At 39.7% G+C, this 21,543-nt stretch overlaps 1 protein-coding gene across 1 annotated transcript in view; it reads left to right on the forward strand.

Annotated features, from left to right (window-relative positions):
- The window catches only part of DOCK2 (dedicator of cytokinesis 2), a 505,601-nt gene that overhangs the window by 199,144 nt on the left and 284,914 nt on the right, over positions 1-21,543 (forward strand). The window contains exon 27 of the mRNA XM_077824538.1: positions 15,549-15,644. Within this exon, the coding sequence (XP_077680664.1) occupies positions 15,549-15,644 (96 nt within the window). The remainder of the gene's footprint in view (positions 1-15,548; positions 15,645-21,543) is intronic.

The following is a 21,543-nucleotide window of genomic DNA, read 5'->3' on the forward strand; positions in this document are numbered from 1 at the left end:
CCTTTTTGGCCTCGTATCACACCTTGAAACCCTAAGTATAGAATATTCAGATATCCTTTGCATTGGCTTAACTCTGCTCTCTATTGAGGTTGGTGTTCTAAAAGTTCTATTGACTTAACTGGGAGCAGTTAGGCCAAGGTGTCATGCTTTTGGAAATCCTAGCCCTGGATTCCTGAAACGACAGAATCAGGATTGCGCAAATAATTTTTAGAATCTTCTCTTTAATTTAAAAATGGTACTTCATGTGTATTGTAAGTGAAAATAGCAAAAAGACAGGAATGGCACTATTTTAATTAAATCTCACATTGAATGAGTTTTGTGGTATGAGGCCTTTGATAATCTGTGAACTTCAGTTGTAGGACAAAGTCGTACGCCATGTGTTCATGGCTATGATAAAGATTCACAGAATTGTGTTATACAATTATTTTAAAAATCACTGACAAGTTGTATGACACTCTTTCAAAAGATGACTTGCTTCTACTCTAGTCTGTAGTGTTCCATTATTCAATATAATCTATAAGAAGTCTGTTGACCCAAGACTCTGTGGCCTATTTAAACAACAATTAGATGTAACAATCATAATTTATTATGAACGATCATCTTCAACTATAATCTATGCATAAGATTTCCAGGCATTTTAACTCCATGTTAATTTTGAAGCATTTGCATTGTTCCTCTAAGATCATTAGAGATGAAAGAAATTGTCAAGGCTGATTCCTCACTCTGGCACTTTGAGTGCAGAAGGTGGGAGTCTGCAAGGATTCTAAAAATTATTACTGGCTACTCCAGGCTGGTATTAAATTCCAAAGGTTACAGCTTTTCTCTGACCTTGGATGGATAGATGCTGCCACAACCCAAGTGCGAAAAAACCCCAACCTCTTTGAGAACCCAGGAAGAAGCAGTTGGGAATTCCTTCCTGTGGGGTACCTTCAAGCCCCTTCACCCCCTCCCCACCCCCCCCACCCCGCCCGGGAAGAGCTGAGGAAGAAAACAAAGGAAATCAGCTGCTGCCACCAGCTAATTAAACAACGCGCACAAACCTCTTAGGACACAAAAAACCCCAATCCTGTTATTAAAAAAGGTAAATTTTATTAAAACAAAAATAAAGAAGATGCATCTGGAACATAGGCTATTGCTAGATTTAAAAAGAGCAACTATAAGAATTAAGCGTCAAGAATGGTTTTCTTGAGGTCCAGCTTAATGGTTGCAAGCAAAACAAAAGCATTTGGGGGTTAGTCCAGAGTTGTCCACAAGCTTTACAGAAATAAGAGGTAAACCTAATCGCGTCTTTCTAGACCATTTCTGACCAACTTACATATCTGGTGTTTCAAATTGAGTAGTTTTAGGTATGATCTGGTGATTTTCATACCTGGTTCACAGCTTTTTACAGCATAGCTTCAGCCCTGTTTTGCTCTGTCCCCTCTCTCCGGAGAACAGACAGACAGGGAAAGATTTTTTTCCCAATTTTGAAAAGTTATAGCCCTCCCATTGTCTTTTTTGATCAGGTGCCCACTCTGTTCCCTTTACTTATGCATACGTCAGACTTTTCAATTTATAGAAAAAGCAAGTAAAGAACAGCTACCAAGAGGGATTCTTTAGCTGACTGGGTGCCCACAAAAGGGAGCTACTCCCCCTCTCATTTATCACAGAAATAGTTAAGTAATCCTACATTTTTTTACAAAACCCAGTTGTTCAACTCAAACACTAATAGATTTGTTTGCAAACACTCAGAAAATTCATTCAGTACTCAGAATAAGTATTGCAAATTCATGAAGGATATGCTGTATTTTCATAGACAACAAACATGGTTTAAGTGCAAAATGGAACTCCTTAACTATGGAGTCATAACCAGCCCCTCCTTAATAAGCAATCTCTTATTGTGTGTTATAGATCGTATCAATGATGCTGCAGACCATACTGAAATGTAATAATGGGAGGAGACTGGATTGTGAGGACATTTTGTTCAGCTCCCTTCTTTAGGAAAGGAAGCATGAGGGAGAAACAAGGAACGCATTGATAGTGTCAATTAGTGGCTAGCTCTTTTGGCCAGTGATTGATTTTTTTTCAAGGAGTAGAATATACTCCAAGTCTTCTCTTATAGTTTTTATAAAATCATTAAGTGTCAGTTCACTATTAGTATATCTACAACTATGATAAAATGTCTCACTATTTCTTCTTTCTGGGTCTCAGCTCTACTTAATTCAGTTTAAAATGTCCTTTTTCAATACATGCCTTGTTGTGGCTGGCCAATTCCTCTGTTTTCAAGTGCTTCCAAACACATTGTTTGAAAATAAACAAAATCAAACCACATTCCCAAAACTAATTGTAAATCCTACTAGTTAGAGAGAAACAAAATCCTTTGATGAAGTATTTGCCTCACATGGTTCTAAGGAAAGAGAGCTAGTAATTGTAAAGTCCTGTAATTTAATGGACTGAAGGTAAGAGTCTTTCAAGGAAAGCATTTCCAAGTGCAGTAAAATAAAGTATGCCTTTCCACAAAAAAAAAAAAAAGCAGCTGCCCTAAGGTTTCAGCATGCAAAGATCTAGAGAAAGTTTAGGTTTTTTTCAAAGATATTATAGGAAGTTTCTATGCATATCACATCGTGATCATCAGTTTTATAGTATTTCAGTTTTTTCAGACTTCCACCAGAAAGTAAATTTATGAAGCATTATAAAAATTCACCCAAGAAGAAATGAAGATGTAAAAACGTGGATGGCACAGTAAATACAATAGCAAGCTAAAAATAAAATATTTCATAGATAGAAAATCCTTTTGAGAACTGACAAAATAATTCCTTACATTTTTCTGGAATAAGCACGAGACAAATTACTACAAAGCAATTTCAGCCTATAAATATGGATGAACAGGGAGGCATGTTACTGACACGTAAGTCAATAATACTGCTGCTTTTGGAACAACTGTGGTTTTGTTAAAGAGAAGTGTGATGGTGGCATTTTTCGATTAGGATTAGTGCCCCATGATAGATAAATAATTAAAATAATGCAATAGATGAAATCAGATTATTAAAATGTAGAGTTAGGAGGTGTCTGAAAAAGTGTGGTATAACATCCTCACCTACGAAGGAGACCTACGCCTAGAAAGACTATCAAAGGAATACAAAAAGTGTAAGACATTAAAGAAGAAACTGCAGTAGAAATGTTGGTAATACTATTATTAAAAAAAAAAAAAAGTCTGCTACTGAGTATCAGAGGCAATGACAGCAGTGAAATTGATTACAGGAGGGGGGAGCTCATGCACCGTAGACCTAAATGTTCCCATATTTCCTTGGCCATTTGAAGCAGTGTGAATACATCAGTATTCTAGAGCTCTCAATATTTAATGCTGCAATTTTTCCACATAAAAGTAGTGAAGTTCAAGAGTGAAGTTTTTCAAGCCTAAAAAAGCCTGCCTTTTTTTTTCAAAATTATAGTGGTAATCAATACATTGGAGAGAACTATGATTAATATAAACATCTTGAATTCTAACAGGGGACAAAGCATAAAACACCTCGTACAGCACGGCACATAAAAATTCCATTTGAATTGTCAGTTTTGAACTCCACACTCTGTAATTTCATGACAAGAATTCTAACCAGGAGACTACTTAGAAGTGCTGCAATTCCAGCAGCAACACAGGGTGTGTCTTCTCTGGGTGAAAACAAAACAGTCTCTGCATATTGTATGAAGTAACATTGAACACTCTAAGAAATTAACAGATATTATCCAGGTCTGATATGGGTGCTTATGCGGCCAATGCTCTTAAAAGGTAGTAATTTTGCACACCTTCACTGGAATGTAAAAAAAGCTGCTCAGCAATCAAAGATCTCGGAGATGACCTTTCCAGCTGCTGGGTGTGAGGTGTTGTTCCATAATCAAGTAATAACACACACTGGTGGATAGGCAAAGAGTGTTGATGAAAACTAGAGTTTGGAAGATCCTTAAGATTCTGTATTGTGAGTTATTTATTTTATTTAATTTAACTTATGCTCTGGGTGAATGTTAGATGCCTTAGTTCTATGGTCATTTTACTTTTCAGCTGATATAAATGAGAATTGCAAGGAATAGGGGATTTTTCAGTTTACTTCCATTTTTTTTAACTCCAAGTTGCCTCCACGATCCTTTACTAATGCACACTTTAGAATCTTGACATAGCAGTACATCTTACCATGGAAAATTATATGTCACAGTGTACTAAGTCACAGTGTACAAGGATAACTACTTTTTTTCTTCGAGTAGATACACACTACTATTAAAACAAAAAACAGTGCTAAATCTTCACACTCTCCCCTTGTACAGCAATATCAAATGTTGTGTGCTTCAAAGCAAGACCTATGCGGCTAAGGGTGAATAATTGAATTTGGGCATCAATGAGCAGGCAGAAGATGTTGGAGTACATTCAGAGAAGGAAAATACCTACAGCAGGGGTATTCTCAAACTTCATTGCACCGTGATCCCCTTCTGACAACAAAAATTACAATACGACCCCAGGAAGGGGGACCGGAGTCTGAGCCTGCTGGAGCCCTGTTGCCCCAGGTGGGGAGGCCAAAGCTGAAGCCTGAGCCCCACCACCCTAGGCAGGGGCCAAAGCCCACGGGCTTCAGCCCCCTGCCCAGGACTGATGCCCTCGGGCTTTGGCCCTGGGTGGTGGGGTTTGGGCTTTGGTCTCGGGCCCCAGCAAGTTTAATGCCAGCCCTGGCGACCCCATTAAAACGGGTTGCGACCCAGATTTTGAGAACCGCTGATCTACAGAAAGGATTGAAAAAGATGATCACACTTGGCTATAAATACAACAGTGTACATCAGGAGCATGATCTGGAGGTATATGAAAAATTTGCCATGAAGATAGATTATCAAAAGCTAATGATCTCCTGGAATGTAGATATGACATTAAAATAGTGCTAGTAATTATGAAAAGTGTTGAAGTAAAAGAAATAAATAGGATTCTTTCCATTGAAACAAAGGAGCGGCTGAAAACAGTAGCATCTGTAGCTGGCAGATGTTTTCATTACAATGCTGAAAAACAGATCTCTGCATATATTCTCAGTACTATTGTAATCTCCATGTATGTTGCTTAGAGCTAGCCACATTTATCAAGAGCAGAACAGCACCGGCTACATTCTGTGTGTGACAATAAGAGCAACTCTTTTAAATTTTCTAATAAATGTATGTATTGAGTTTTTGATTTATAATATAAAAAGCTTATAACAATTATTTAAATAATTGTACTTCAGGTCTGGAGCAAAACCATTATTCTCACTTTAGTACAATTTACTTTTGTCATTTAGACATATTTAGCACAATTTCAATATTATGTAATAAGTTTTCTTTCAGATATGCATACAGTGTATACATTTTCTGCTGTACTTCCATATCACAGGAAGTGTCATGCTATGAAGTCGTCATCAGTCATTGTAGAACATGTGATGCACTTAAATAGTAGTTCCACATCAAAAAAACCCACATTAAGAGAACATTATTAAAGTTTCAGAGGCAAGCCCCAAAAGTTAGTAAATGCCAAAATTAAGGTTGCCTGTACAACCTTAATTTAGCCCCCTTGTGCATATCTATTATGATAGTATTTAGTAGGATTGCCAATGGTACCTTATTTCTTCATCTCTGTACAACGAGATTGGGAGTTGCTGAGTGCTGCAAAAAAGCAGCAAGAAATATCCTGGCGAATGTAGGCTTAGTATTATTTTATTATTTTTATTTTATTGTATTTATTATTGATGATATCAGGAGGAGTAGTGGAGTGGGGTGCTAAGAAAACTGTCCCTTATTTTTGGCACCCCTAGTCTTTGTTTCCAGGATTGCATACTGTTTTTCCAACAGGACCTCTGCCTCCTTTAGTGTACAGGATAGAGCTGCTCTGGGATGAATCCGGGTCTGTAGTGAAGGAAGCTGTTGTCTCTATTACCCCTGACTCATTTGTTGCTGAAATTGGATGGTGTGTATTTGGCAGGGGATTGCAGGATGAAAAAGAATGGTCTCATGATTAAGGCAGTTGAATGCTGGCCTGGAGTACTGGATTCTATTCCTGCTTCTGCCACAGAGTTTGTATGTGATGCTAGGTTAGTTAGTGAAACCAGACTTAACAGGAGTCGCCAGTTGTATGTTCCACAGTTTCTGGGTGCCTGTGTTGAGACCCTGGGGTCTGGTTTTCAGAAGTGCTAAGCACAGTTGAAGCTGAAGTCCATGTGTGCTGTGCTTTGACCATATAAAGTGCTATATATTGCTAAATATCTGAAAAATCGGTACCAGGCATCTCAAATTGGGCACTTAATCTTAGTGGCTACCTATGAACTTATTCTCTCTGTGCATCAGTTCCTCACCTATAAAATGGGGATAATAATACCATCTCATCTCACAGGGGTGTTATGAAAATATATTCATTCATGTTTGGAAGCGCTCACTATTGTATCTGATGAGAGCCATAGAACAGCCCATGAGGAAGTTGTTTGTTCCTTCTGCAGAGCAGGGTTTGAATACTGTGGCCACACAGGGAACAATGAGAATAAAACAATATTGAATAGCTGCTCATTTGGTGAGCACCATCTGGAGGCCGGGGGCCCTGTGGAAGAAATAGTATGTAGCCAAGCAATTACAGACTGTATCATACTGCATATGCATAAGGGGGGAGGGGTGATTAAGGTTCCACAGGCAACCTAAGTTCTGACATTTCCTAACTTGTAAGGGTTTGACTTTGCAAACTTTTCCACCATATATGAGTGTATGCTGACTGAATACAGGCCATTGCAAAATTCTACACTCCACTCTGCTGCTGTGTTTCAAATTTGATTTCCAGCATTTCTGGTTTTGGATGTTATTGAAGTGGAGATACATAACCATACTGTAACAAATGGATGGATAGTGGGTCGTGGTAGTGGATAATGGTAGGTGAAATTTGTCAGATGAATAGTTGATTCACCCAAAAATGCCGTTTTGGTCGACCTGAATCTGTTCATGGATTTGTCATGAATTTGTTGAATAGTTTTGGGAGTTAGAGGAGGACTCCCATATAATTTTTAGCCCAGTGATTGAGAGGGACTTGTGCCAGACTATCCCATAGCCTCCCACCTCCAGGATCAGTGCTCTACCTGACATTTTAAAAGTTAGAAGAGAGTCTGCCACCGCCCAGAAAAGACCATTTTGAGTCTGTTTGTTAAAACCAAAATGGATGTCTTTTTGTTCACTGAAATTTTTTGCAATTTTCAGATTCACTTTGGGTTGAACTGATTCTCTCTCCCTGTTCCCCAAACTGCCAGAGGACTGAAAAATCAGTCGTTTGTCCAGCTCATGTAGTGGATAAACATCTACCACTACTAAATTGAGACCACTAATCCCATTGTATTCATCATGAGGATTGACACATACTCAAACTAGAAGAGAGCTTGTCTTCCAAAGTGCAAAATCCCATGGTAGTCAAAGCAAATACTTCTTGAATAGCTCACTTACTCAGAAATGGTTGTCCACGCTGTTCAGCAACTACTTACAACAATTATATTTATAGATGTCAAGATCAATTTGTGAACAGACGGGTAAATTTGCATTAATTTTATACCCAATGAATAACTTATCCAGGCCTAATAAAATAAGTGGGAATATAAGTAATTAATTATATTCTAATAGTAACTCGATAATGGGGGAACTGTGTGCATGGATGTTGGAGGCCTAGCAGCATGTTCGATAATTTGAACTCTTAGAGGGATAGACTGAGTCCATAAATCATGTTTAGTTGCATATAGAAACTAGAGGTATTGATTTAATAAATATAATGAAATATTTGGGAGGATAACTTCCATTCTAGCAATATGCCTCAGGTGCTGAAAGAATGGGCAAATTCAGTAACTGGAAGGGCATGACCATCAGACGATAGTTAAGAATCTGTGATGCATCCTAAGGTTCTGAAATTTATTAACATAGGGAAGAAGAGTACTTGGTGTATTAATCTTGGGGTAGTAAAAACAACTCAGTGCATCCTATTAATCCAATAAAAAAAAACTATTCCATTTTATTAGAGTTGTGTTTCAAACAGTTCATTACTTTTTAGGCTTCTAAAACAAGCCAAAATGGTAACAGTAGAAAAAAACAAAGACAGCTATTTATAGTTTGTGTTTTGTGATGGGGGCAAGGGCAGATGGCTATAGTAAAGTAGTGAGGAACAGGTATGTTAGCCCCAGGCTAAACAAATCCCTGGTACCATGGTAACCAAATGGCAGTTGCTCCAGGTTAATCAAGACAGCTGGGGCCAATTAAGATCCTTCTAGAAAGCAGTGGAGATAGGTTGATTGGGACACCTGAAGCCAATCGAGGGCTGGCTGGAACTAGTTAAAAGCCTCCCAGTTAGTCAGTGAGGCACGTGTGTCAGGAGCTGTAGGAGGAAGCTGTGCTGTTGGCTTTTTATAAATGAAGAGCATTATAAATATTGGAGTTGATAAGCCAACAATTGGAGTACACGTCCGGGAACTCTGCTTTTGTAGAGGTGGCGGGGATATTGAACAAGGGACATGTAGTTAAGAACATAAGAATGTCCGTTCTGGATCAGACCAATGGTCCAGCTAGTCCAGTATCCTCTCTTCAGACAGTGGCCAATGCCAGATGCTTCAGAGGGAATGAACAGAACAGGGCAATTTCTTGACTGATTTATCCCTTGCAATCCACTCCCAGCTTCTGGCAGTCAGAGGCTAGGGGCAGTCAGAGCATGGGGTTGCATCCATGACCATCTTAGCTAATACCCATTGATGGACCTATCCCACATGAATTCATCTAATTCTTTTTTGAACCCTGTTATAGTTTTGGCCTTCACAACATCCCCTGGCCACAAAATGCACAGTTGATCTATGAAATTTGTTAAGAATTTCTTCTTTATGTTTATGTTAAACCTGCAGCCCATTAATGTCATTGGGTAACCTCTGGTTCCTGTGTTATGTGATGGGATAAATAACACTTCCTTATTCACTTTCTCTACACCATTCATGATTTTATAGACTTTTATCATATCTTCCATCAGTGGTCTTTTTCCAAGTTGAAAAGTCCCAATCATTTTAGTCTCTCCTTGTATGGAAGCTGTTCCATACCCCTAATCATTTTTATTGCCCTCCTCTGTACCTTTTCCATTTCTAATATAACTTTATTGAGATGGGCAACCAGAACTGCACGCAGCATTCAAGATGTGGGCATGCCATGGATTTATATACTGGCAGTCGGATATTTTCTCTTATTTTTATCCCTTCCCTAGTAGTTCCTAACATTCTGTTCCATTTTTGACTGCTGCTGCACACTGAGCAGATGTTTTCAGAGAACTATCTATGATGACTCCAAGATCTCAAATGGTGACACCTAATTTGGATCCCATCATTTTGTATGTATAGTTAATTTAGTATCATCTGCAAATTTTCCACTTCACTGTTTACCCCATTTTCCAGGTAACTTTTGAATTTGTTGAACAGTACTGGTCCCAGTACAGATCCCTGTGGAGAGGGGAGCAGAGCTGCTATTTACCTCTCTTCACTGTGAAAACTGACCCTTTATTCCTACCCCTTTTTTCCTGTCTTTTAACCAGTTAGTGGTCCATGAGAGGATCTTCCCTCTTATCTCATTATTGCTTACTTTGCTTAAGAGTCTTTGGTAATGGATCTTGTCAAAGGCTTTCTGAAAGTCCAAGTAAACTATATCCACTGGATCACCCTTGTCCACATGTTTCAGAGTAGCAGCCATGTTAGTTTGTATTCACAAAAAGAAAAGGAGTACTTGTGGCACCTTAGAGACTAACAAATCCACATGTTTGTTGACCTTCTCAAAGAATTCTAATAGACTGGTGAGGCATGATTTCCCTTTACAAAAGCCATATTGACTCTTTTCCAGCATATCCTGTTAATCTATAAAAAGAAAAGGAGTACTTGTGGCACCTTAGAGACTAACCAATTTATTTGAGCATGAGCTTTCGTGAGCTACAGCTCACTTCATCAGATGCATACCGTGGAAACTGCAGCAGACTTTATATATACACAGAGAATATGAAACAATACCTCCTCCCACCCCACTGTCCTGCTGGTAATAGCTTATCTAAAGTAATCTTCAGGTTAGGCCATTTCCAGAATGGCCTAACCTGAAGATTACTTTAGATAAGCTTTTTTACTTTAAATTAAGCTATTACTTTTTTACTTTAGATTAAGCTATTACCAGCAGGACAGTGGGGTGGGAGGAGGTATTGTTTTATATTCTCTGTGTATATATAAAGTCTGCTGCAGTTTCCACGGTATGCATCTGATGAAGTGAGCTGTAGCTCACGAAAGCTCATGCTCAAATAAATTGGTTAGTCTCTAAGGTGCCACAAGTACTCCTTTTCTTTTTGCGAATACAGACTAACACGGCTGTTACTCTGAAACCTGTTAATCTATGTGTCTGATAATTCTGTTCTTTACTATAGTTTCAACCAATTTTCATGATACTCAAGTTAGGATTACTGGCCTGTAGTTGCCAGGATTGCCTCTGGCAGCTTTTAAAGAATAGTTGTCACATTAGCTATCCTCCAGTCATCTGGTACAGAATCTAATGTATGTGATAGGTTACATACCACAGTCAGTAGTTCTGCAATTTCATATTTGAGTTCTTTTGGAATTCTTGGGTGAATAAGCATCTGGTCCTGGTGACTTATTACTGTTTAATATATCAATTTGTTCCAAAACCTCCTCTATTGACCCCTCAATCTGGGGCAGTCCTTCAGATGTATCAGCTATAAAGAATGGATCAGGGGTGGGAATCTTTCTCATCCTCTGCAGTGAGTATCAATGCAAATAATTCATTTAGATTCTCTGCACTGGCCTTATCTTCCTTGAATGCTCCTTTGGCACTTTGATCGTCTAATGACCCCGCTGATGGTTTGGCAGGCTTCCTGCTTCTGAGATAGCAAAAAAAAATTAATTTAAGTCTTAGTTTGAGTCTTTTACTAGTTACTCTTCAAATTATTTTTTGGCCCGACTAATTATACTTTTACACTTGACTTGCCAGATTTGATGCTCCTTTCTATTTTCTTCAATAGGATTTGACTTCCAGTTTTGAAAGGATGCCCCTTGCCTCTAACCACTTCTTTTACTTTGTTGTTTAGCCGTCATGACACTTTTTTGGTCATTATACCCCAAATGAAAAAAAAATAGTCAACTTTTAATTTGAGCCTCTATCATGGTGTTCCTAAAAAGTTGCTGTGCAGCTTGCAGACATTTCTCTTTTGTGACTGTTTCTTTTAATTTTCATTTAGCTAGCTTCCTCATTTTTGTGTACTCAGCAATATTCACCTCTTGGACCAGATCCTGTGCTCCACTCAGGACTAAATGAAGAATTGCCTCTTCTCTTGGCTGTGTTCCAGGACAAGCTGTTCCAAGAAGCAGTCATTAATAGTGTCTAGAAACTTTATCTTTGCATCCCGTTCTGAGGTGACATGTACCAAGTTTGTATGGGGATAGTTGAAATCCCCCATTATTTGAGTTTTCTATTTTTCTAGCTTCTCTAATCTCCCAGAGCATTTCATAGTCACCATCATCATCCTGGTCAGGCAGTGTAATTCCTATTGTTATATCCTTATTATTCAAGCATGAAATTTATATCCATAACAATTCTATGGTACAGTTTGATTCATTTCAAATTTTTACTCTGTTTGACTCTGATTTCTTTCACATATCTTTCCCCTGCCAGCATGACCTACTTTATCATTCCAATATATTTAGTACCCTGAAATTACTATGTCCCATTGATTGTTATTATTCGACCAAGTTTCTGTGATGCTTATTATATTAATATCTTCATTTAATACCAGGCACTCAAGTTCACCCATCTTAGTGTTTAGACTTCTGGCATTAGTATACACTTCAAAAATTTTTTTAGCTGTCTGCCTTGTGCGATGTAATTGAATAGGACTCTTTTTCATTGGACTGTTTCTCTTCAGTTCCTACCTGTACTTTATTAACTTCTATCCTGTCCTATTTACTAGGATATAGAGAATCCCCTTTAATAGATTCTCCACTAAGGGAAGTCCAAGCCATATGCTCCTCTGTACCTGTTGGCTTTCCTCTAGCCCTTAGTTTAAAAACTCCTCTGACATTTTTAATTTTACATGCCAGCAGTCTTGTTCCATTTTGATTTAGATGGAGCCCATCCTTCCCGGATAGGCTCCTCCTTTCCCAAGAAATTCCCCACTTCTTAATAAATCTAAACCCCTTCTGCCTACAGCATTGTCTAATGCACTCAGTGAGACCCTGCAGTTCTGCCGGTCTAACTGACCCTGCTTGTGGAACTGGAAGTATTTCAGAGAATGCTACCATCGAGGTACTGGACTTCAATTTCTTACTAGCAGCCTAAATTTGGCCTCTAGGACCTTTCTCCTAACTTTCTATAGTTCATTGGTACCTATATGTATCACGAACACCGGCTCTTCCACAGCACTGTATATAAGCTTGTCTAGATGTCTCGAGATCCGCAACCTTCGCACCCAGTAGGCAATTCACCATGTCGTTCTTCTGGTCATCACAAACCCAATTATCTATATTTCTAATGATCGAATCTCACAGGGATTCCCTCCCCTGGAGAGAGAGCCTCAGCATGAGGTGATACCATTACGTCATCTAGAAGGAGGGTCCTAATTATGGCATTGTTTCCCTCCACTCCACTTGGTTGTTCTCCTTCCCCAAGATTTTCATCCTCCTCGATAGCACAGAGACTGTCAGACTGGGGGTGGACCACTCTACTGTGTGTGGGAAAGTCTCATCTATGTACCCCTCCATCTCCCTTATCTCCTCTAGTTCAGCCATTCTGGTCTCCAGAGCGCATATTCTCTCTGAGGGCCATGAACTCCTTGCTGTGAATGCACACACATGCCACCTGCCCACAAGGCAGGTAATCCTCATGTTGCATCCAGTGCAATAAACTGGATAGCCCCCACTCTGCTGCTGGACTTCTGCCTGCATTCTTTTTATTCCTGCAGCTTTTTTTCTTGGGTGTTCTTTGTTCTGGGGGTTTTTTTGGGGGCGGGGGGCGGGGGAGGTTGTTTATTGGCCTATCTGGCTCTCAGATTCCCCCTCTAAAGTCCTGTGCAAAACAGCACTGTTAGCTGCTCCTGTTCATGAGCTCCTCTGGTAGCTTAGGAGTTAGCTGTTTAAACCCTTGTTTTCCCTGAATAGCCTCATTAAGAAGCTCTCAGCCTTGCCTAAAAGGCTGCTAGGCTCAGCATATTTCGTTCCCTGCCCCCCCAGACAAACAGACCCCACTATATACTTTAGTAAAGCAGCAAGCACACAACCAACCAACCAACTCACCCCAAGGTCACATAGTCATTCCTCCTTCACCTGGAGAAATTATCTTGCAAAACTCCCGTTATCTGCTCCTGTGCACAGTCATTCAATAGTTTGGTGACTGGCTTAAAAATACTTAAGGTTTGTTTTTCCTGTAGTAAATATTGCCACAGAGTCACAGGGTCTAGTTTATTCCCCAGCCTGTAACTGATCTCCTGGGAGTGACCCTTTTAGTATGCTGCATCCCAAGGACCCACACAGTTCTAAAGGGGCAGGCCCGTGGCCTCTACAACTCTGAGACTGGGCCTTCGGCACCAGCAATCCTTGTCTGTCTGAGTGACTCCTTGCAGTGAATTCTGCCAAGCCAGAGTCCTGTAGGAGGCTTGTATTGTGCCCTGTCAGGGTGCAATATTCTGAGTGAATATTTACAGAAACACAAGCAGGCTTTTCAAAACAATATAGCCATTTATTAGTCACCTGGAGTACCGAGGTTAGGTTCGCATAGAGAGGCAGAAGTTAAGACATGGGCCACCCTGGTGAAATCAGTGCCATGATGAGCCAGCCCAGCTTTGATGGTGGACTCCACCTTTGGCTCCCTCTCTTGTCCCTTTATTCATCCAGTCAGAGTTCCTGAGTCCCTCCAAAAGGGCTTCCTTTCTTTTCAATCACCTTTACACCTGGTTCTCCAGCTCAAGTCACAAGTCCCATCTACTGGGGTTTCCTGCTGTTAGGTATGGATTGTTCAGTCAGTGGGGCATCTTTGTCATGCTGTTGATTCAGACTGTTTTTTTAACAACTCTTCATTTCACAAGACTGCAAGGTGACTCAAAGGCAAACACCTCCTGTCTCCTGTACTGTTCCAGTAACAGTGTTAATCCTTTTGCACCCACTGGGTGGCAATGCAATGTACGGCAGGAAACTGAGGCATGCTAGGTTCCATAAAATATATTAAAAAAAATTCCCATTGTGTCAAAAAATGAACTGAGGAATAACACTGTAGCAGCAAAATAATTATAGTACAGCAGGATATTATGAGTTTGTAAAGTATAAAATGGCACAACATATATATTCAGTTAGTATTCAGGGACTAATAACTCATAAAAATCAGTGAAATTAACATCAGAATCATATTGCCCTAAACTTTGTGATGAAAAGATGTTGAATTGTTTGGAAAGGAAAATGTTTTAAAGTTTTGGAAAACGTTTGTTTGAGAACTTGCTCAATTGTATTACATGCTGACTTATTTTATTACAGGGTTATAAATCCTATACAAATAGGTTTTGTGATAACAATTCAGACAAACTTATTAGCTGTTGCTTTGATTTGACATGCATTTCAGAAACAAAAACTTGTAAATGTCACTTGAGACTACTGCCAACCATCTTCAGTTTGTAAAATTCCAATGATTATCATAACAGATGTGAAGCTATGGAACACCGTATACAGTATGACCGAAGAACTGCAGACTGACAACTCTGTTAAATGAAAAATAGGTCTGGATAATGTACTTGGGAACTTCTTTACAAAAATCTGAAAAATCTGCTTATGTGGTCTGCTGGCAGGTGAAGCCAGTTGTACTGTGTTGAGTGAAACACTTTAAGATTTCATCCCTGATTTATGAGAGAGTTATGTTAAAACTCAAAGCTTTGCTAGAGACATGACAAAAAGTCTCTTGGTTAACTAGCAGAGTAGGCTTAGTGAGGGATACGTGCAATAGCTTCCATATTATAGTTTTTATAAAACTGTGTTTGTCAGCATAATGCCTAAGTGTCTTATGAAGAAGGATTACCACCACAGCGTGTGGTGGTCAGGTTGTGAGATGCAAATCTGGAAACAAAGGTATTTTCCTTCACTGTACAATTATTCCTTAATCCTAAAACTTTTTTTAAAAAGTTTTTGAGCTGCAGGCAAACTTGGTGGCTATTAGCATTTGTAGCTTCTTGTGCCACAGTTCAGTTTTCTCCTGTATGGTCTCTGTCGCTTGGACATTATGATTGTCTGATAACCAACCACGTTGACTGGAACTAATGTGAGAATAGGGATAGGTGATGGCAAGAGAAGGATCATACTCTGCTTGCCTTACTGAAATGAGCATTCCTATTGAAATGAGTGGGATTGCTGACTAGGGCAAGCAAGACTGGTCCATTACTTCACTCAAGGATGTCATTCAACTATTGAAAGTATTAGTAGTTTACTAACCTAATTCTTTCTTCTGCTTTAAAAATATTGAGTTCATGTCAATATTGGCTTCATATTATTTTACAGGAGTCCACTTATCATCACATTCAAGAACTAATGGTACAACTACTACGCACCGTGAACAGGACTGTTATTTCAATGGGGCGAGATGACACCTTGATAGTGAGTAGTATTTTTAAAAGATTTGTTTTAAAATGTCTTCAGCATGCCTTAAAGATGGATTTTCATGCCAACCCATTTTATTCCATTTTTTCTACTAATGCTGTATCTGCAATATTCTTTCTTGGTGGTCTTTTGGCAAACTGGTTTTCAGGTTTCAAATACAGTGGCTAAATCATGTTCACCCTCTTAACACAAATGGGCCTGTTAAAGATGGGGTGAGCACAACCCTGAATATTGCTAGCAGGATTTGGGCCTTAGCCACTCTCCTGTTTATATGTTAATCCCTTCTGTGTTGAAGTGAGTTATTGAATACTTGTGTTTTAAGGGGAGAGTCTACCTCACAGAAAGCAGTGTTTCTGTTGATTTAAAATGAAAGTACCTGCTTAAAGTTGGTTGTCTGAATAGCTTATAAAATGATTTTACCTGCAGCCCCTTCAACGTTTCTTCTGATGAGTTTCAGAGATCTCTTGCTTTGCAGAGCATTAGAACATTATCCTTCTTATCAGAAAGGAGACTGAGAGGTGACTTGGCTACAAAGTATAAATACCTTCACAGGAAGGAAACACTGGGTACTAAAGGGCTCTTTAGTCTAGTGGAGAAGGGCGAAGAAAAACCAGTGGTTGGAAACTGAACCCAGGCAAATTCAAATTAGTAACTAGGCACAATTCTTTAACAGTGAGGGTGATTAATCATAGAACCTAGGAAGGGAAGTGATGGATTCTTTGACTCTTGATGTCTTCAAATCAAGACTGGGTGCTTTCTGGAAAATACACTTCAGTCAAACACAAGTTATTAGGCTTAATACAGGGTTAACTGAGTACAATGTAATGGTCTGTGATATACAGAAAGTCAGACTTGATGATCTAAAAGTTTCTTTTGATCTTAAACTCTGTGAATCTATGGAACTAGCTGCTTTTTCTGGCTCCGTGTCTGGAAGGAAGATGAAAAATCCATCTTTCGTCAATGGCTCTTTACAGTGGGGGAACATCAATCTCTTGTCCCAGTCTTGTGAACGCTGCATGCAAGAGGCCATAGTCACTGGGGATGCTAACCCCAAAGCAGGAGATGGACAGCTCCATGGCCTGGGAATGCTGTGGGGGCAGAGCCAATGGTTTTAGGGTTACTTCTGCTGATCTATGATTTAATTTAGGGGCAGATTCGGCGGTGCTTTCTGCGTTTACTCTTGTGAATAGTCCCATTGAGTTGAAGTACTACTTGAAGGGACTAAAAGTTGCAGAATCTGGCCCTGCATTTGTATGTTTTTTGTTAGGCTGGGAAAGTGGCTGGATGGGTCACAAACTTTGTTGAGACTGATGGGTGTGAATGCACCCTTCATTAATTTAGCTGTAAAGATGAATTAATCACAAGCCTCCACCTAAGACAAAAGGGGTATTAGACTAGGTTTAGACTAGGGTTGCCAGTGTAAGTGGGGGGATGGTCGTGCTATTGTGGGGAACTTTCCTGGCTTATACGCTACCCTGGTGAAATGGGCTACCAAAAGGATCTGAGTCCTTGCTCCCACTTCCTTTACCCAGAGGCCTGCCTGACCTCAAGGGCTCCCCTTTCATATCCTGTGTGGCAGAGTCCTCGTAACCATGACAAGGCTGGGGGTCGAGCCCCCAGAAATCCTGCGTCCAGCTCTGTGGCTCCCATTGGCCGGGAACTGTTGCCAGTGTGCGGAGCCCCCTGGTCCCTCCACCTAGGAGTCAGAGGGACAAGTCGCCACTTCCTGGGAGCTGCCTGAGGTAAGTGCTGCCTGGAGCCTGCACTTCTCACCCCCTTCTGCACCCCAATCCTCTGCCCCAGCCCAGAACCCCTCCCGCACCCTGAACCCCTCATTTCTGGCCCCATCCCGGAGCCCGCACTCCCAGCCCAGAGCTTGTACCTTCTCTCACACCCCAACCCCCTGCCTCAACCTGGAGCCCCCCTCCCACATGCTGAACCCTTTGGCCCCACCCTCCAGCCCAGAGCCTCCTCCTGCACCCCAAATCCCTTATCCCCAGCTGGAGCCCTTCGCCCTCCCAAACCCCTGCCCTAGCTAGGGTTGCCAAACCCTCCAGGATTGGCCTGGAGTCTCCAGGAATTAAAGATTGTCATGTGATGAAATCTCCAGGAATACAAAATTGGCAACCCTAGCCCCAGCCTGGTGAAAATGAGTGAATGAGATGGGGGAGAGCAAGTGACTGAGGGGGGTGGGGATGGAGTGAACAGGGAGTGGGGCCTCAGGACAGGGGTGGGGAAGAGGGTGGGGCAAGGGTGTTCAATTTTTTTTTTTTTGTGATTAGAAAGTTGGCAACCCTGTTTTGGAGGCGGTGCTTTTGCTGAGTATTGTATGGGTAAGAGTGTGTGTGAGGGAAGGCAGAACACACAGAACCAGAGAGCAAGACAGCTTGAAGGAACAACTGAACGCATGGTGTATGGCTCTGGAAGAAGCCTGGGGAGAGGTTTTTGGGTGGGATGCAGGCTGAAATAGTGTTCTTGGTGTTGTAAGCAAATGAAGCTACTTTGAGACACAGGACATTGTGTGTTCTTTGTTGATAAACAAAACTGCATCAAAGAAATACCTGATTACCACCTGTTTCTCCCCCTAACTAGAACAACCTGCTAACCCTGAAGTTTTGGGTAGCTGCTAGGGTCAAAAGGGGTAACACTATATCATGTATCTTAGATTAATCGCCAGCATTATAAATTCTTACGCTCTTCTGTAAAGTATCTGCATACCACTTACGTAAAGGTGTCCCAAACATAAAAACATATGACGCTTGTCCTCCCAAGGCAGCAGTGGGTCCTTTTTGTTTCCAGGTGAAATTCAAGGTGTTGCTTTTGATTTGTAAAGCTGAATGGTTTGGATCCAAGCTTTAAGAGAGAGTTATTAGCACTACAGGCAGTGTAGGTACAGTGGGAGTCCCTTAGTCCCAGAAATCATTTCTCCATTTATCCATCAGAGTCCAAATCTTTTACTTTTCAGCACACTATGTAAGTCAAATCTGTGCAGTCAGTTCTTTGTGTGTATGAGAGTGAGAGAGAGATACAGTAAGGAAGAAGTCAGAAGTGGTTTTAGATGGAGATCTAATGAATCTGAAAGTCAATTTCGGTTGCACATTGTTGGAAGGTTACTTGTACATGCATGCAGAGGCCCTGGTTTTGAGCACGGTATATATATGTGTGTGTGTATATATATATTTATGTATATAATCTGTAGATGAATATTGCTGAATTGGTTTTGAGTGTGGTGAATAATCAAAAACTAAATCTAAATCACAAAGACAAGCTAAATTGCAGCAGACCTATTAGGATGAGTACTACATCATGAATACAGGGTTTGTTGCAGTCAGTTGAAAAGGCATGTGGATAAGCAAATACTTTTATTGTGATTTATGAGTAAGCCTAGCATCCCATTGTATTCAGCAGGTACATGCCTTTCAGATGCACATGAATATTTTGCTTTAATATAGCCTCTATCGAAACAACATCCCACATATGAAATGTGGAGCCTCTTAACAGAACTGACCTCTGTGACCACTAAAGAAGAATCTCTGTTTTCATTTAAACCAAAATAAAAACACCTTCCTCCCACCAAATCCCCAAAGTAAAAACAAACAAACCACCTAGACTTTGTCCTTGAAAAGATAGCATAGAAAATGTGAAGTGGTGCAAACTGCTCACTAGAGTCGACAGGGATGGAACCACACTGCTTCCGCAATCCATCTAACTGCTATTAACCTAAATTAACTTGAAAGATTAGAACTGGCAAAAGAAACCAGGGCTTACAATGTAGAGATCACAGCTACTGTTTCTCTGGGCCGATGCATCAGAATTGTTTCAACGATTCTTGATGGAGCTAAACAATTTCTGAAACTTCTGGCTACTATAACTTTTAGAAGTGATCTGCATAAGTATACAGTGTGACTTTCTACAGAATGCGTAGATAATCTGAGGTCTACTGTAAACACTATGGTGCTTGGGACTCTAGAAATGTAGGATGCTGTGGGATGGCTGAAGCCATTTTTAGTTAGTGTTTTCTGTAAAAAAAAAAAAAAAAAAAATTAGCTTTGATGTTGCATTGCAGCTGTCATTTGGATAGTTGTAAGTTTCTGATTTATTTAAAGCTTCCTTCCTTTTGGGGAAAGCAGAAAAAAAGTAACCTCAAATAACTTACGAAATTCTTTAACAAGGGATAAAATCCACCATCTCATCTAAATTACTGCTGTTCTATGTAATGTGCTACAACTATGGTACTTGAAATGATGCCTGATACGAACTGCTATGACAGTTACTATAACAATGTCAATTTAGCCTAAATCTAGTAAACCTAAACTAAAAAAATAATTAGAAGTACATTTGACTCAGTTTCCCTCTGCTGCTTTTTGGATTTAATATAGTTAACTTTTTTTAAAGAGTTTGTTTACAGTGTGAAAGAATGTTACAAATAAGAGAAATTGACTATACAGGGGAAACATGCAGTGATTCTAGCGAGGAACGCCATTGCACAGAGGGAGCAAATGGGAAAAGCCATTTTCTTTTTCACTAATCTCTTTCAATTACACTAATTAAGCACTACTTGTAAACACAGCAAGTTAAAACATTTCAGACAGAAGCCTGAGTAAGCCAAAGGTATCCCTTTAGATTTTGATCTCAACTGAAACTTTGGAGGGAAAAAAAGACGAGTAGACAAGTTTACACATTTTATTTAAAAATTTAATGAATGCAATAAAAAATCTGATGAAAGTAAATGCTTCCCTGCAGTGTTTGAAACAGCTACATTGCAGCACAAAGAAACCAACTGTGAAACAAACTATAAATGAACTGAAAGTGACTTTATTCTCTTATGTGCATTTTTCTCAGCTTGGTCACTGAAAATCAAAGGGTGTGGGGAAAGGGTGATGAGAAAATTAGATCTGAATTTTGTTTTGGTATAACAAAGCTGTCACTAGTATCATTACTAAGAACATTAGTTTACTTGCATGATATAATTTTAGGTGAACAGCGTCTCTTTAATTTTGTTGTCATGGAGGGCCGCTCCAATGCCCTAATACCAAATGTAGTGTGGATACTTCCACCTGGGGAGGCCCTGTGTAACAAGTGTTGTGCCTAAGTGTGTGCTGAGTTATTGTGACACTAATATTGCTAGTATTATGGAACTAGGAAGACACCATTTTAATTGACTAATTTTACCCAGATAATCCTAGTGTCGTGATGAACCAAATGAAAGTTAGTCATCACAGCAATAATTGATGAGAATATAAAAAGTTTAAATGCCTCCCTTGTCCTTGTGTTCAGAGAATGTAAATTCTTAAAAAAAGTCAGAACAAGTAAAAAGCTTGTCAGAAACTACTTGACAAGAAATTGTCACATGAAATTCAATGGGAGATTTTAAAAGGGAACATATTTTTTTAAAAGAAAATATTCAATGCTGTTAATTAAAAGAAGAGATTTAGTTATATCACATGTTGGGGGATGCTGTCAGTTATGTCCAAATGTCTTTGTTCTGTGAAAGAGAGACAATTACTAAAGTCTAACGCTAAAGAAGATGAGTAAATCTTTAACACCCAGAGTTTAAAAAGTATTTAGGCATCACTGCATGAAGCATTGCAATACTTCACTGTGTTGGGGTCTAAATTCCATCCACTGTCAATGGGATTAAGAGCCTAAATCTTTTTTGAATATGAGGTTTTTGACTCCTAAATCAGTGTGAGTGCAACAATTCCTAAATACCTTTTAAAAATCAGGGCCTACATCCTTCTTCTTTTTAAGGCAAAATTGTCAATGAGAGTGAGGGCCTCAGTCAGGAGTGTAGGATTTTGCCTAGAAATGTTTTGATGTAATTTAAATGAAAAAAAGTTTGATTTAAACATTGTCTACCTCTATGTGAACCGAAGTGTGGCAGCATCAGGCTGGT

The sequence above is a fragment of the Eretmochelys imbricata genome, chromosome 8, assembly GCF_965152235.1.
Source record: "Eretmochelys imbricata isolate rEreImb1 chromosome 8, rEreImb1.hap1, whole genome shotgun sequence".
NCBI lineage: Eukaryota > Metazoa > Chordata > Testudines > Cheloniidae > Eretmochelys > Eretmochelys imbricata.